At 44.1% G+C, this 17,105-nt stretch overlaps 2 protein-coding genes and 1 long non-coding RNA gene across 4 annotated transcripts; 1 reads left to right on the top strand and 2 right to left on the bottom strand.

Moving 5' to 3' along the window:
- Positions 1-5,490: 5,490 nt before the first annotated feature.
- On the top strand, positions 5,491-10,809 carry rho (rhomboid). Of its 2 annotated transcripts, none has more exons than XM_089468537.1 (4): positions 5,491-5,942; positions 8,202-8,723; positions 9,559-9,976; positions 10,086-10,809. In XM_089468537.1, exons 2-4 carry the CDS (start codon positions 8,274-8,276, stop codon positions 10,406-10,408), a joined length of 1,191 nt encoding a protein of 396 aa, XP_089324663.1. In that variant the 5' UTR covers positions 5,491-5,942; positions 8,202-8,273; the 3' UTR covers positions 10,409-10,809. The 2 variants fall into 2 exon arrangements, with proteins under 2 accessions (XP_089324663.1, XP_017862205.1); XM_018006716.2 differs by having other exon boundaries at positions 5,492-5,942; positions 8,199-8,723.
- On the bottom strand, positions 10,784-16,874 carry LOC108612459 (uncharacterized). The gene is made up of 4 exons (XR_016270018.1): positions 16,761-16,874; positions 15,819-16,674; positions 13,446-13,490; positions 10,784-13,250 (listed from the first exon to the last, which is right to left on the bottom strand). It is a non-coding gene; the product is annotated as an uncharacterized LOC108612459 (long non-coding RNA).
- Positions 14,135-14,891, bottom strand: Naa30B (N(alpha)-acetyltransferase 30 B). The gene has a single exon (XM_018006718.2). The coding sequence runs from the start codon at positions 14,772-14,774 to the stop codon at positions 14,256-14,258; it is 519 nt and encodes a 172-aa protein (XP_017862207.1). The 5' UTR covers positions 14,775-14,891; the 3' UTR covers positions 14,135-14,255.
- Positions 16,875-17,105: the final 231 nt, after the last annotated feature.

Genomic DNA, 17,105 nt, shown 5'->3' with positions numbered 1-17,105 from the left:
ATAGCTGCGAACAGAGTCAAGCAGAGGTTCATTAACGTACCAGGCGAGGGTGGGTCAAGGCAGGGTCAGAAGGGCAGACCGAGTGTGTATAGGTGTCTGTGTGTGTGTGTGCGGGGGGTAGCAAGGAGCAGACAGGATATCCATTTGCGTGGTCAGCGTGTCGCGAGGATCACGCCGTAAGCACAAATTAAAAGTAAATTACAAAGCTGACTGAATGAATGGACTCAGGGACTCCTCGGAAACGGGCAAAGAGGGGCTCGACGGAAGGTTTTCCCAGCGAGCACGTATTGGATTTCAAGTGTCAACGTCTGGCAGTTGTCTGCTCCGCAAAAAGTGAAGGGGTAGAAGGTGATATTTAGCCAACCGAGCCATCGCGAGGGCTGGGGGTCAACCAAAGAGGAAGTCACACAAGTGCAGCCAGTCACGGATTTGGCTTAAGGAGTACGTAAGTCTTTCTCTTCTGGGGTGGGCAGTTTGAGTTATGGACGCTCACTTGGCATAACAATATTTCAAATTGGCCCAGACAGCTTCCGTTTGTAGCAAGTGCAGTCAAAGCTGAACTGCAATAAAACGCCAAAGAGAGAAATTGAAAGAGAGTGAGAATATGAAGAGAGAGAAAGAGAGAGAGAGAGAGAGAGAGAGAGAGAGAGTGAACCAAAAGTTTTCAAAACTCTCCACACAGTTGAATCCGAACTTTTGCAATAAAATGTTCATTAGTGCGCCAACTCCTGCTGAGCTTCATGTCTTCCACAGCTCCCTAATCCCCCCCAGCGGCAGCCATGTGTGGCCGCAGCAGCGCATGAATTGCAGTTTTAATGTGTTGGCAGCACTTTAACCAACCAAGTGATGGAGGTGGCGGTGGAGTCGGACGAGCCTCACCCAGCTGCGGTCCACTTTGAGTGCTTGCTGACCAGAGAGCAGCGCATTGCAGCGCAGAGCACGATTCCAACTTTTCGCCGCGTAATTAAAACCAAAGCATCCCAAAGTGGACAAGTGCCCCTTAACTGATTAGCGCAACGAGTGCCGAAGCCCCATAGCCCTGCTCCCCACCCCAGCCCTCCTACTAGCATCTTCGGCCAACCAGCAACCAGTCACTCCCCTTCCCCCCCTCTCGTCACTGCCCTCCCGGGTCGACTGTGCAGCTCATCATAACTGGGTTGCCCGAGCGAACGCGTTTTTAATATGTTTTTTGCGACTGCCAACAACATTGTCGCTGCAAGTGGAGCACGGGCCAAGGGGCAGAGCTAACAAAGCCAACTAAAGTTGTTTCAATCAGTTTTATAGAGCTGCGGGCGGGACGGGTCCCCCAAGCGAGGGCACACACGAGGACCAGCTAAATTAAGAGGTTTCACATGTTCGACTTAATCTATGTGGTATTTGGGGAAATTATATACAAAGGAGAAGGAATTAAAAGACGACCTGGCTAGAGACGTGAAGAGTGGCAGACTTCTTGACTAGACATACGAATGCTATAAAAGTAAAGTAGATTGATTATAATAAAAGCCTGGTGCCTACTAAGGCCCTCTACTCCCTCTCTCTCTCTCTCTCTCTCTCTCTCTCTCGCCCACTCTCTTTTCACGAGCTTTACACATTCCTTGAAATACTTTGACTTGTCCACTTTTAATCACATACATATGCATATGAATACATATGTACGCAGGGCTAAACATTTCACAATTCACTTGGAAAGTAATTCAGGCACTTTGCCAAGCTCCTAATCTTTATTTACATTGCTTGACTTATTTTGCTGAACAAACTCACTTGGGCTTGCACATGAACGAGCTGCTGCTCCGATTCGCAATGGAGCTGAAATAATTTCTTAATTACAAGTAAATTTCTGGCCAAACTTTGTTTCAAATATATTGTCAAAAACAAAAAAAAAAAACAAAAAAAGGAAAAGCACTGGACGAACCTGAATTGTTTAGCAGGAGCAAATGTGCTGAGGCCGCCAACAAAATTGAAAGCGGTTCAAACTAATTCGATGCACAAAACTGCAGCAAAGCAAATTTACATTTGAAAGCGTTTTCCTCGCTGGAAAATGGGTGGAAATGCTGAAAAATGCAAATTTGTCATTTGCCAGCTGCAGAAGCCAGACGCGCGATGGCCAATTGTAAATGGAATTGAAAAAATTGATTGAGATATCGATATGGATATAGATGTATATAGCTGGAAAAGAAGAAGAAGAAGAGGCACTATAATGGCCGAGTAATGAGACTGTCCGCAACACAACTAGTCCTGAATAGGATTCTCATCGTCTGCTGCTACTGCTGCTGCTGCTGCGGACGAAGAGTGCTTAAATTTATCTATTGGATTTAGGTCCTTTGTAAAGGACATTATGGGCAAAGCCAAAGACAAATTGGAAATTTATTGTTATTGTCAAAGCGAAGGTCTGCGTGAGAGCAAGGCAAGAAGGCAAGCCATTCGAGTTGAATATGCATAATAAAAATGTCAATCAACGAGCTGCAACGAGCAGACGAGTCCTGGCCCTGCAATGGTCTGCCTCGGTATCCATTCATAATTGAACATAAACATTGCATTCAAATAGTAATTGTTGGAATTATTGTGCGCAGCCTAATCCCAGAGCGAGCTCAACTGGACACCCGGATACGCAGGACACACAGGACATACAGGACATGCACACGCAGGGCCAGTCAGCTAAGCAGGACATTCGTATGCCAAGCATTCAGTTTTTCCCAGGACATTCGACGCCAACCTTAAGCAAACGCCTTTTGTTTCACTCTGTTGATTCAAGGACTTTGGCTAAGTCAGCAGCAGAGCATAAATGGGAGCAAGGATCACAAATGACAGCAAATCGAAAGGCAAATTTGAAATTGGCTGCGAGCCGGAATAAACACAGCTCAACTGAAAGGAATCAATTGGCTTTCAGCTTCAGTTTGATAATATCTTAGCTGCATAAACACTCCAAGATGAACAAGGATATGCACCTAGCTGAAGGATGTGATCCAAGAACAACTAGAACCACAACAGATTAAAAGGTAAGAGCAAGAAAAGAAGGGAAGTCCATATATGTACAAATCTGAACCGACTTGGTATGAGTCGAGTTCCAAAACTGAAACAGCTATAATTATATTGAATGCATCCTGCATATGGATCCAGATACTGCTACGAAATCTATCATTCCTGCATTCCATTTATACGTTCCTGACAGAGCTATAATAATCGCTGCAGCTATATAATCAGGGCTTCGGTTTAAAGCTCCGCATTGCTGATGCCAAAGGCTCATGTTCCACCAATTGAATTATTAAGGCTGGCAAGTCGCCTGCATCTGCGTCACATTCTGGGAACTGGCTCAGGAGTCGCGCCTCTGCATGGCAGCGCTATAGACTAGTTATCCTCATGCAGGACACATGACTTCAAATGCGGGAAAAACACACTCACACACATATGCACACACAGACACAAGGACTCACATAGTTTGTGGGAACTTTCGGACAAGTGCAATACAAAAGTCGAAGTCGCGAAAACGCGTTGAGCAATTCAAATGAAAATCCGCAATGCAACGGAAGGAGCAAGGACATCGCACATCGCACATCGCAGAACCTGCAGCAATCTTCCTGTGCGGAAATTCCTGAATCGCACATGTGGCACGCACATGTTGCTGCTGCGGCAGTGGGAAAAACGAGACGACAAGGAATTCCCCGAGAGCAACTCGCCATGCCACGCCTACACTCCTACACGCCCACACGCCCAGCAAGGCGGCAATTATGAGTACCTGTGACTGCAACTTGCGACTTGCCTCACCTGAAGTGTGGAGGCCAAAAGGTGACCGGGACGTGCCTCCCAGATTTTTGAGAGAACGTGGGAAAAAAGGATTTACGATGACGTGCTTGGTCATGGTCATGGTCAATCTCTCTTTCTCTCTCTCCCACACACACAGAGACACATACGCACTGCACTCGCTCCGTGTATGTGTGTGCGGGCTTACCTGTTGCACATGTTAAAAAGTCATCATAAATCTCAGTCGAGAAGAGTTGCGGGTGATTTGGTGTGTGAAAAACTCACTTGGTGAATGTTTTGGAAAACGCGTTTTCACTTTTCATGCACTGCGAGAGCAGAACACAGTTCGATTTGTGTGCCTGTATGTGTGTGTGTGTGTGTTGTCTTATCTGTTGAGCATCTGTGTAAATTCCCGGCTTATCATGCAAAACACGTACCGCACGTTCCTCTGATCCTGCAACGTAGCTGCATTGAGCTACTCAGCTAGTCAGCTACTCTGCTACTCCTTTTGTGCAACATTTTGTGGCATTTTCTGGCGAAGGCTTAAACTGCCTACGGATCAAAGGCCCAAGGCATCCGCTACCTCTAATAATTTGTATAAATATTTATTTTTGCTACCGATTCGTATCTATCTAAGTAAACCTTTCTCTTTAGCGAAGGTGTGAAATTAAATACCTTCTCGATTTGATCGCATAGACATAGATAGATACAGATATAAAGAGGAATTTACAATTCTGAGATTGAGGGAATATCTATTCCGTTACATTTTTATATACATACTTTCTATAGCAAGTTAGTTGAATATATTATCTACGAGTCAGAAATCCCACTTAAAAGAAAGACAAGAAATATGTATTCATTTTTTTCTTCATATTATATGAAGCAAATACAATATAGATATGTATAGATATCGTTCAGCGTACAAAACACTCAATACTTATGCACCCATCCATCTACATACGCATATCTCCTCCCTTAAAACAAAGACAGTTAAGCTGAAGGTCATTCGTTGGCAATGCCTGCCTAGAACATTGAACGACTCATAAGATTTCATCACAAAGCGAGCTTTGCAGCTGACTCTGACTGGCCAACTGATCAAGTCAATGACGGTGGCAAAAATCAGCTATGAATCATACCGTTATGCGTTGCTCAACAGAGTGCCAGCCGATTAACTAAGCGCACATTACGCATAATCAATCGAGCCCAGGCAACAGCAACAGCGCAACGGAATTGCTCAGGTAAACGCTGCATTTCGTATACGTTTGCATTGGATGAATGGTATCAATGGAATGCGACTAAGACGGACGTTTGTTGTATTACACACGAAATTCAAGTTTAAAAGACCGGATTTGCTAGCCATGCATGTTGCAGACGGCAAGAATGTTGCTACTCTTATACTCTTATACGCTCACAACGGGACAGAAAAACGAAAACACAACACGCAACATGTTTGAAGCGACTTCGAATCGATCGCTCTCTCAGTCTCCCTCTCTCTCTCTTTCTCTTTACCAGGTCAGCTTTGGGCAAGTATAAGAATATTATCAAATTCAAATGCATGTATGTGTAGAAGCAGAGAGCTTCTTTTGCAGTTTCGCAGCAAATGCAGCGGTTGCAAGTTGCAACCGGCTTGGTTCGACGTGTTGTGCCACTCTCTCTCGCTCTCTGGTCTCACCTGCTTGTTCGATGGCAACCCACCCCCAAGTGCATAGAGCCGCATGCGAGAAGTTGCGCGGCCAGCTATTTAAAGAACGAACTTGCTTGGAGCTGCTTTAGTTGCGTGCGAGACGCGAATGCGAGAGCATCGTAAAAAGAATAAGGAATAATAAAGATTCAATTGAGTTGCGTGAGACTCGAATTCAGTTAACGGCTAACGGAACGATAAACAACATACAAAAATTCGAGATAGAAAAATCAAATGAAATACATAAAGTGTGTGTCGAGTGCGAAAGAAAAGAAAAGCAATAATAAATATTTCGCTCTGCGCTCAAAATGAATTTTATGAGCATTAAAACAAAGTTCAAAATTTTCAAGCAGCAACAAAAACAAAGTGAACAACTTCAACAACAACAAAAATACTCGAACTAACTGAAGCAGCAATTGGATTAAAGGCGCGTCCCCTTCTGACGCATTTTGGATAAACAAGCGATACAAAAAGAAATATACAAATATTTATGAAAAATACATAGCAAATACACTAAATAAAGGTAAGAAGAAGACAGCCAAGTTTGACCTTAATGACAAAAATTGCAATAGAAATTGTCGCAGACAAGAAAAAAAGGGGGAGAAAGACTATGTGAGTGTGACAGAGACAGGCATAAAAAAAAAAACAGAAATAAGTGCAGCGTGCAACAACGCGTAATGAGTTTGTTCAACTCAACAGTTGTTGCAAGTCGCGTTTCATTTTTTATTTTTTTTTGTTGCTGCTGCTGTTGTTGTTGGTTAGGGGTGGCAGCAAGGTGCAAGTGTAGCAAAAAAAAATGCAAACATGGCAAGCGAGAGAGCCAGCGAGCGAAAGGGTCATGTGAAACAATGCGACGGCAACGGCAGCAATTGGCGTTTGACCAGCGTCGAGTTTGCGTTAATTTCATTTCATACGCAACTTGTCTCATGTCTGCTGTCTGCTGTTAATTGGCAAACGTGCAACACGCGAGCAGCAGAAGCGGCAGCGGCAGTAGCAGCCACAATTGCGAATTTTTCATGCTGTTTGCTTATTTGGTGCAACTTGCGCAAAAATCAACACAAAAAAAAGAAATAAAATTAATTAATTAACTTATTAATAAGCAGCGGCTGCGATTTTGTGCCATATTGAAATGCCACACACATATACATATACACACAGAGAGACACAGAAAGGCAAACAACAAATAACGGCCCCCGCTGGCTGCTAGGCAACCAAGCAAGACAACAACAAACATGCACAGTTAGAAGTGCGCTGCGAGCTTCGCTTCGCTCCCACACACTCACACACACACACACAAGCATAATTGCAATAACTACTAAAATATGCGAGTGAGCGAGCGCAACTTCAAGGCAAACCAAGGTTTATGTGTGCCTGTGTGGGTGCGAGAGGAAGTAAGCGCAGCTTTAGTATGTGTGTGCGTGTGTGTGTATTGTGCAACCGTTAAATTTAAAAGTTTGTTTCTTTTGCCTATTGTTGAGCGACTTATAAAAATGAAACAACAACAACAATGCAGAATATAAGTCAATTTAGGCGTGCAAATGTGAATAAAGCAAGATTCATTTCATTTCTATTTCATTTTCAATTTGTTTTGATTTCTAATTTCCTCTTTTTCTTCTGCCTTTTGTGCAACCCACAAAAATGTCATTAGCGTTTGTTCGTAATTGAAACGAATGCGATTAACATAATTTGTTTTAACCAAAAAATTGACAACAATTTCGTTTTATTAGCTGATTGGCTGGCCCATTAGCCAGATGGCCTTCCCATTGTCGTTATTGTTGTTGCAACCAAATATTAAAAGCCATTTGGTTATGTCTTAAGTGCAACACACTTTAAGGCATTTAAGTTGAAATTATATAAGCAGATTACAGTGGAATCTCGCTGGAGCGAACGAACTCAGATACTTATAAAGAGTTGATAGGCTTCTGCTTTGCTTACTTAGTGTTCATTACGCGAGTGCTCACTGTAAGTACAAATAGTTTAGTTCTAAGCAGCAATTGCAACACCGAACTCCCTTTTAGTGTGCCACACACTCAAGTCCCCAAGTGAAGTTCCATTTGTGGAGTGGAGTGTGGAGAGTGACGTCGCCTTCAACTAGTTTCTCGACGTGCGCGCCTTTGGCTAATTTTAGTTGCCAACCCGCCCTTAGCGGCGGAGGCGTGGGAGGACGACGCGGGCCAGGCAAGAGCAAGACCATCAAATTTTATGGGCCTCCGAGGCCGGAGATGTTACTGCTGACCCACATACAAACAAACATACAGACACTCGAAGCGGGGGCGGGGCGGGAGAGGTAGCTGCAAGCGGAAGCAGGCGGCCGAGCAGGAGACGGGAGATGGCGGAGGCGGTCTACGAATGGGGAGCCTAGGAATGCAAGTTTCCAAGTTCTCGACAATAAACAATTCGCTGGCAGAAAGAAATTTTCAAGTTGTGTAATTGTTGTTGTTCCCGATGCTCTGTAAATCACCTTGATAAAGGCATATCGGTTTGAAAAGCAAGAATAGAAAGTGAACTATAAATTTATACATATACATATATACAAATATCTAACAAATAAAATGTAGGGCTACAATTTTATCAATTTGGAATAGAAAATGGAATTCCCAGTCAAGCGACCCTATCTGTAATCCTGCTTTACAGCGTATGACGCTGTCGTTGCCTGGCTGTAAATTTATTTACTTCGGCTTCTGTTTTATGAATAATTTATGTACTTAATTGATTTTTTTGTTTATTGTCCGCTACACTTAATTAATTATAAACTTTTATTCCCGTTCATTTCTTTCAGAAGAACAAGAAAAATAAGCAAAGAAAAGACTTTTGTAAAGCGCATAAAACAGAGAGGGAAAAAAGTAAATAAAAAATGGAAGCCACAACAAACAGCACAGAAAGCCACACGAAGCTGCAGCTGGATGAGGAAGAGGGTGGGCAACAGCAGCAGCTGGAGGCGCCACAAACAGCGACGGCGACAACGGCAACAGCGGCGACCATCATTGACATTCCAGCAGCCGTCTCCTTTGCCTCCTCGCACAGTTCCTTTGCCTGCTCCTCCTACGACACGGACTGCAGCACGGCGAGCAGCACTTGCTGCACCCGCCAGGGCGAGCACATTTACATGCAGCACAAGCTGCCAGCAACAACAGCAACATGCACATCAGCAGCAGCGGCAGCAGCATCCACAACAGCATCAGCAGCAGCTAATACAGCTACAACATGCAACATGCCACCGATGGAAACGGATGAACTGATGATGCTTAAATTCGAGCATCGCAAACATTGGCCGTGGTTCATTCTGATGATCTCCGTCATTGAGGTGAGTAGAAGACAGTGGAGGAGGGTGGGAGAAAGGGAAAGTGAGAGAGGGATTGCAACATTCCACTCAGTGTTCCATTCCACGATGTGCTGGAAACGTTTCCATTTCCTTATTGAATTGACACACAGTTGGAACTACTACTAGTTCACAGTTCCAGCTCTAGGATTTCATTTCCGCTTGTCCACTCGTTTCTAGTGTCTGAAACCCTCTCACAGACAATGGTCATAGTTCTTGTTGTTGTTGCCTTAGTTAATAATTTATTATTATTATTGAATCAAAGAACCGCAAAATGCAATAAAAATTCGTTGAAGAACTTTACAAATTCTCAACTTCTAACTAAAAGCGATAAAATTTTGCTGCTTTCTTTTGCGCATTCTTACACACACACACTCACAGCGCGCACACACTCGCACACAGACACGTCTCTGGCTGCCTGCCTGGCGCCCCCAAAATCGATTGTAAACAAGCTACAACAACAACAACCACAGCAACAGCCAAACGAAACAATCATAAAAACTAAACGAAGAAACAGACACAGCAAGTGCAAGCGAGCTAGGCTGCTGTCGAGACAACGTGTTAGAGCGAGCGCGCGCTCATATTACAGCGCAAGCCAAAATAAAGTTGGCAGGACTTGGCAGCACTTCTGTGTGCGTGTGAGTGTGTTCGTGTGTCTATGTGGGACAGAAGGCAAAGTTTGACGTCGCGTGCTGCGACAGCAGCAGCAACAACAACAACAACATAAATCAAAGCAACCCCAATTCCAATTCGAATTCCAACTCCAGTTCAACTCCAACTCTAACTAATTCGCTCTTCTATTTTTGGTGCCTTTTTGCAGATTGCAATCTTCGCCTATGACCGCTACACAATGCCCGCCCAGAGCTTCGGCCAGCCGGTGCCCATACCGAGCGACTCGGTGCTCGTCTATCGACCCGATCGCCGCCTCGAAGTCTGGCGGTTCTTCAGCTACATGTTCCTGCACGCGAACTGGTTCCACTTGGGCTTCAACATCATCATCCAACTATTCTTCGGTGTGCCCCTGGAGGTGATGCACGGCACGGCCCGCATCGGCGTCATCTACTTGGCCGGCGTCTTCGCCGGCTCGCTGGGCACCAGCGTCGTCGACTCCGAGGTGTTCCTGGTCGGCGCCAGCGGCGGTGTCTATGCCCTGCTGGCAGCACATTTGGCCAACATCACGCTCAACTATGCGCACATGAAATCCGCATCCACGCAGCTGGGCTCCGTGGTCATCTTTGGTGAGTAGCAAACGACTCTCTATCTCTATCTCGCTATGCCTCTCTCTCCCTCTCTTGAGAAACTTTTACTAACTGAAGAATATCCTTTGCTCTCTTTCTCTCTCTGCAGTCTCTTGTGATCTGGGCTATGCTTTGTATACGCAATATTTTGATGGCGCTGCCACGCCCGCCTTCGCCAAGGGTCCCCAGGTCTCGTACATAGCGCATCTGACCGGCGCCCTGGCTGGCCTGACCATTGGCTTTCTGGTGCTCAAGAACTTCGGGCATCGGGAGTACGAGCAGTTGATTTGGTGGCTGGCACTGGGTGTTTACTGTGCCTTTACCGTCTTCGCGATTGCCTTCAACCTGATCAACACTGTGACGGCGCAGCTGATGGAGGAGCAGGGCGAGGTGATCACACAACATTTGCTGCACGACTTGGGCGTGTCCTAAGCAGCTAGCGAAATACAAGATATATAGTATATATACATCGAAAATATATATATTAATATATAACCAGGAGAGAAACATAGACATAGACAAAAAAAAAAAAAGAAAAACAAAACAAAAACAAAGTTAGTAAAATTTTGATTTTAGTTTTAAACTGAAATTCAAAATTCGTTCGGCTTCACTTTTCCGTTCCGTTCCGTTGCGTTGCATTACGAGTTTCGTTTTCCAACATTTCACGCAGAACAGCCGAAAAGCAGAACAGAACAGCAAAACAACAAACAAAAATGAAAAATGAAAGAACAAACACACTCAAAGAACGGGCCGAAACGTGTAAACAAATGTTGTGATAGAACCAAAGACTGAATTTATTTTGCGTGTAAAGAAAAAAAAAAAAAAAAAAACAAGAGATAAACCCCAACCTCAAACAAAAAACAAAAAATGAGAAACAGGAGGAAAAAAACCCCACTAAAGCGGGAAAACTATAACTAAACGCCGCTAACTATGATTTCCTATAAAAGAAATGTTTATAATTTCGCTCACTTATTTATTTATTTGTCTGCTGTCTTAACTTATTAATAGGAATTTCGCATCAGAAACTCTTTGTTTATATTTATAGACCATTTAATTTATTTATATACAGAAAACAAAATAAAACCCTAGATATATAGCTATGCCTAATTAGCCTATAACAAATTGGAATTGTAAATATTATTAAGTCGCACACTAGTCACAAGAAAAAAGAGGAAGAGAAAACCACAGCAAACAACAATTAATAAAAAAAAACAATTTCAAAATTTAAACACAAATATTTATTAATGCAAAACGAAAAAAAAGCCAAAGAAAATATTAAAGAAAATAAAATGTAATACAATATGCAAGCATTTTCCTTACTCAAAATCAAATTGAAATTCAAATTCAAATTCACGTTAGTTACATCTTGACATGTTGACCGACAAATACCATATACATATATACACATATATACATATATTCACAAATCAAATCAAGAGTTAATCTAGCGTAAAACTCAGCAAAGCGTAAGCCAAAAAAGAGTCCAAAAACCCTATCTAACCCCCAACCCGCCCCATGTAAAAGCTAAGCTAAAGTAAATAGTTGTGACCACGCCCATTACAAACTGTAACAGTCCCCAAAATCTACATATATACATATAAATATATGTATATATACAACTGTACACATGTTTGTGTCAAAAAAAAAAAAAAAAAAAAAAAAAAAAAAAAAAAAAACACGACAAAAAAAAATAGCAATGAAAAAATGGTAATGAAAAAAAAAAACAATAAAATAAAATTTAAAGAAAATAAATGTCTAAATTAATAACGAAATTTTAAAGCAATTTTGCGTTTCGGGCTGGAAAAGCTTATTTTATAGCATATTACATCATGTATATCATCTATGATAAAATACTATTAATCTGGTTTCTCCGAACTATGAGACAATATGAGACAATGCTGAAATGGAAGTTCCAGACAAACTAGTTCATTTGGACTCTACGAACCAGCGACATGTAAAATTAGAAAACAGAAGACATAAAATAATAATATCAAAAAAAAAATCAGACTTGAGTTAAACGGATCCTTGCACTTCCTAACACTGAGTAGCTCTAGACAGCACTACTATGTAGCATTTCCGTTAGGCTCTCTCCAATTGCAACAGCCACAAGACAGAGTGAAGAAGCAACTTTGTTGTTGGTCTTGGCGTGATTTGAGCCTCGATTTGTTAGCATTAGAGCTGTGAAAATATTGCCTCCCCTTATTTTTTGCAAAACACTCGATCGCCACTTGGCTTGCCCTCTGACGATCGTTGATCTTTTGATACCCACTTGAGATGGACCACAGCCACCGGGCAGCTTCCTCAGTTGAGCCACTCGAGAGCGAGAGCGGCTGCGTCTTGCGCTGCCAACATTTTGGGGCAGGTGGCCCAAGAGGCTGGCGCTGAGACTGGGCAATGGAGCTGTACCTGAAGTTGGACCTGGAGCTTTAGCTGCCCGCTGACTCGACCAGATGCAACGCAACGCAACGCGACGCAAACGTTGCGCCTCGACTGGCGGCGTTGATTGAGTTGCACCTGCCATTCGCAGAAACAAGCCCAACGACTTCTGCCAGGGACACGCAGGCGGTGCATGAGCGGGAGCGGGGCGGGCTCTACTCTTATGACCGTCGCGACGCCCGTTGCTCGCGTTATTTATGTGGATTTTTGGCTTAACTCAAGTCAACTCGAGTCGGCTTCGCCTTCGCCTTCGCCTTGAGCCTGGCGGCTAGCGGCTGCCGTTGACATTTGCCTGGATTTCAATTTGATGTCAGCTTCTGTCTGCGCCCGCTGCACATAAATCTCAGCTGTTTGTACACTCAGAGAAAGGTCGAGTAACTAGACTTGAGTAAAACTCCGGTTTGATGCAACATTGATCTAAATCAGAGCGAATATCAGAGTAGGGGTGTACCTACACTGCTTTAAATATGTGTTTACGTGCTTTTTTCCCTCAGTGTACAATGATGGAGGCTGTAGCAGGGGATGCACAAGTCACATGAAGAGACAGCTACATCATCCTGACCAACCCCCAAAGCTGTTCTGGGCATTTGCCGCTTGCTTGGACGATTCGCAAACGAGAATCCGAAAATGACAATGACTACAAATCCCAATGCTCTATGTGTGTGTGTGTATTTGTGTGTGTGTGTGTGTGTGTGTGTTTGGATTATATAATTGGCAATGATACGATGCAAATGCAGTTATAATTACCAGATGCAATCGAGTGTCCCTGATTATGGATACTAACCAGCTGGCCGAGAATGGTTATCAGAATAATTGGGAGCTCCTTTGATTATGCAGACTGAATAATTTCGGAATATTTAATTAATATTCAGTCATATAACATAATGAAAATAATAATATGCATATATACATAAACATTTAATTGTAAGCGAACCAACTCGGCTTAACCAATTCGTATATTTAGTCAATTCTTAAATCATAAATTATAAATTGCTGTTGCTTGTTAAACATGTTTATTTTCTTATGGACTTACCCACAAGTTGGTGTTAATACCAGCAGGAGGATATCACGATTTACACTGAAAGAAACAAATGCAAAAGTAGGTTATTATCAAGAAAATGCCAAATAGAAAGAATAAAGACAGGAAAGGGGCAGTGAGAGAGAACATGAAAATTTAGAATCGCATAGAAGGGCACAGATAAACGATGAGAATAACAAAAGAAATTTGGTTCATATTTTTGCAGTACTCAAAGTCAAAGTTCTAACACTAATCGATGTCTATTGACTTAAAAGAGAAATCAATGAAGGCTCCCTAGCAAAGGAGAGCAATCCTGTTTTGGTTTTTCCTCAATTAACTAGAATGCCCATTCGTTTGCTTGCCGGAGGACCACCTCTTAGCGGGCGTATCCTTATCATAAGTGCCCGTAGCTCGCATAACACGACTCCCTAGCCCAAAAGTCATTTGATGTGACCCTGAAAAGGGCAATTATCCCATCATGAGTAGCAGTCAGCAGCAGTCATCAACATCACCAGCAGCAGCAGCAGCAGCAGCGGCAGCGACAGAGGCGGCTGTCGGGGCAAAGGGTAATCAAAGGTTATGTGTGAGGCATCCTTGTTGCACTCAATTAAGATGGGCTATACCTGGACGGAGAGCCAGTCGAGTAGTCAGAGAGTCGCTGCAGGGGGCGCTAATTGACAGCAATGAAAGAAAGAGACAGCAAATGAGAGCTGGAAAGAAAGAAACCCTGCTTATCTTTCGACCAAAAAAACTACATATACACAGAAAATACGCAACAATAAAATCAAATCGAAAACTGGGAGAAATACAGGAATTTTGAGTTGCCTATGCTTGACGCCAGGGAAAGAATAGCTTGAGACGCAGTGCATCCACGCCGTTCATATAGTAGCGCAACAGGCGCTTCTCGCGAATGAAGCCCAGACTCTCGTACAGGCGCAGCGCCGCCTTGTTGGTCAGCTCCGTCTCCAGGACGATCTCATCCGCATTGAATGAGTGCATTGACTCGACCGCCTTGGCGACGAGCGTAGTCCCAATCTTCATCAGGCGGTAGGCGGGATCCACGGCCAGCATCGCTATATATCCCTGGAGTATGCAGCCCAATGTCTCCAGCTTGCACACGATGACCCCCACGTAGAGCTCCCCATGCCGAGCGAATATGCAGAGCTCTGGCCAATTGTAGACGAAGTAGCGATACGTATAGATGGAGTACGGCTCCGACAACTCCTTGTCGATCAGGCTCTGTATGGCCTTCAGCTCGGACTCGTCATTGAAATTGGTGTACGTAATCTTTGGCGGCTCTCGCTCCACCTGCGCAGCCTGGGCAGCGTTTTCCTCTTCGTTCATCGTTCAAAACATTTTATTCAGTAATACGCAAAACAAAACGTTTTCGTAAATAACGACTCTAAATTGAAGCATACGGCTACCTTGATTTGAGCTCGACAATCGGAGTCGAAAACGGAGTAGGAATTGACATTCAGTTGACTCGTGGGGCGTCGCATATCCTGGCAATTAGGCGGCACACCCAATCGGGGCGGGGTATACCCCGTTACATGGACAACTCAACACGCAAACGCTTGGGATTTTAGCATGTGATAATAGCTGGGAGAGAGAGCAATAAGCAGGGGCTCGACTAGCAGATACTACGTATACCCGGAAGCTTACTACATTTGAGTACGAATGAAAGATTCATTAGCGGTTCATATGGGTAACGAGGCAAAAGTAAAAGTAAAACACATCAAAACTTATCTAATCTTCAAGCACATCATACCCTTTTGCATACCCCGTTTACAAGGGTGGCTTATGAAAATGTCTGCGACAGCTTTTTCTGCGCCCCGCCCCGTATCTTGAGGCAAATCCTTTGTTGTCTGCGCCAGCATACAGGAACGCCACAGCCCAAATTGCCAGGCGGCACGCACAGGTGCTGTCGCTGTCGCCGTCGCCGTCGCCGTCGCCAGCGGCGCCTCCTGCGCAAATGAAAAACAAAAATTGAGTCCAAGCTGAAGTTCGGAGGGGTGGCAAGTGTTTGATTGCGCGTTTCTGGCCCCAATGAGCTCATATGGCTTGGTCAGCAAAAGGACCTCGATTGCAGCCAAAGGTTCTAATAGCAATTAAGCTAAAAGCCCACGCAGTCCGGTGTAGAAATTCAATATGACGGTGCCCGTGGACCCCACGGGAGGAGAGGTCGGCCGACCCATAGATTAGATGGGGCCCGCAGCACTTTGATTTCTCCTCCTGACAATGGGTTGAGGGCAGAGCACCCAGCGCTAATTTGTTTATCTTGGCCAGCTCCTTTTTAGCTCCCAGCCTATACAAATGAAATCCTTGTTTGTGGTTACAGTGGCCAGGCCTCATTATGTACTCATTGCTGTCGCCTGTACCTATACTCACTTTGTAGAGCCGGGAGTCCATTGTCCCATGTCCTTTGGCAGCGAGGTCAAGCGGCCAGACTCTTTCAGGATTTTCTTTTGCAGTGGACGGCTGGCGGCACTTGGGCTAAGGACTTCCGTTTTTTCGCCATGCATATTCAGGTTGCAGAAATTAATTGTAGCATAAGGACATAAGGACTCTTCTGGCTGCCAGGACAGTGCCAGAGCACTTAATGAAGCGTTTAGCGGCACCAAAATAAAAGAATGCTTGGAAATAGAAAGTGCTTGGCATGCCAGTAAAAATTTCCATATTCAAGCGAGATAAATGCCGGCATCCTGTCCAGGCACAGACACAGGCCCAGGCCCAGGCTATGAGCCCTGCTACACCTGAGCTACAGCAGTTTATCATAGAGTTAACTGCGAATGGCTTCGAGTTCTGGTCTACTACAATATATATTTTTGACAGTTACACGCGAGACCTTTTGATAAGCAGGCATCGAACATGGACTGCAGTTGTCTGCAATTCGCTGTATTCCACTGTCGCAGATAAAGAGCTCCTCCATCCCCAGTCGCAACCCCAGTTGCAGCTCCAACTGTGAGATACTTTTCCACTGGCCATGGCTGTCAACGCAGAAACAAAGGCCCCAACCATGGCCCAAATGCAGGTTGATACGCGTGGGACGTACAAGTCCGCACTTTACATGGCCATCAAGTGCGTTCCTCCTCGCTTCCTCCGGCTGACCGCTGCATTGTTCGCCTCTTCGATGGCATTCCTGCCGGACAGCTGGACAGCTGGACATGGCTGGACTGCATGTGCATGAATATGTCAATGTAATGATCTCTGTCTTCGTTGTTGTGCTTCTTCTTCTTCCACGTATCTGCAGAATTACATAAATATTAACTTGTACTTTTTACAAACATGTTTGCGCTGCCCTGCCAATGCGAAGGACAAGGCTCCACTTGCCTTCAGCTTCAGCTACAGCCCAGCTCCAGCCTCGAACTCGAACTCGAACTCCTCTGGGCTCTTTCATATTGATATGATTTATTTACTGGCTCATCCCGTGTTCCACAATTCACTCTAAACTCAATTAAATGCCGATAGTTAGTTCACTTGATCTAGCTGCTAGCTTCACCATTAAATTCCTAACCTTCTCCTTATATTAAATGATTTATTTGCTGGTTCAGCGCTTCAAGTTTAATATCTGTGTCTCAGTTCATATGATCCAGCTCCTGCTGCTCACAGCCTTTCTGGTTAGACTCGTAAAATCGTTATTAAATAATACTAAACTTGGAACCAACGCCTGAATAA

The sequence above is a fragment of the Drosophila arizonae genome, chromosome 4, assembly GCF_054131065.1.
Source record: "Drosophila arizonae isolate 15081-1271.41 chromosome 4, UAZ_ARI_1.0, whole genome shotgun sequence".
In the NCBI taxonomy this organism is placed as follows: Eukaryota; Metazoa; Arthropoda; class Insecta; order Diptera; family Drosophilidae; genus Drosophila; species Drosophila arizonae.
Note: the sequence above shows the minus strand (reverse complement) of the source record. Positions and strands in the feature narration are given on the sequence as shown.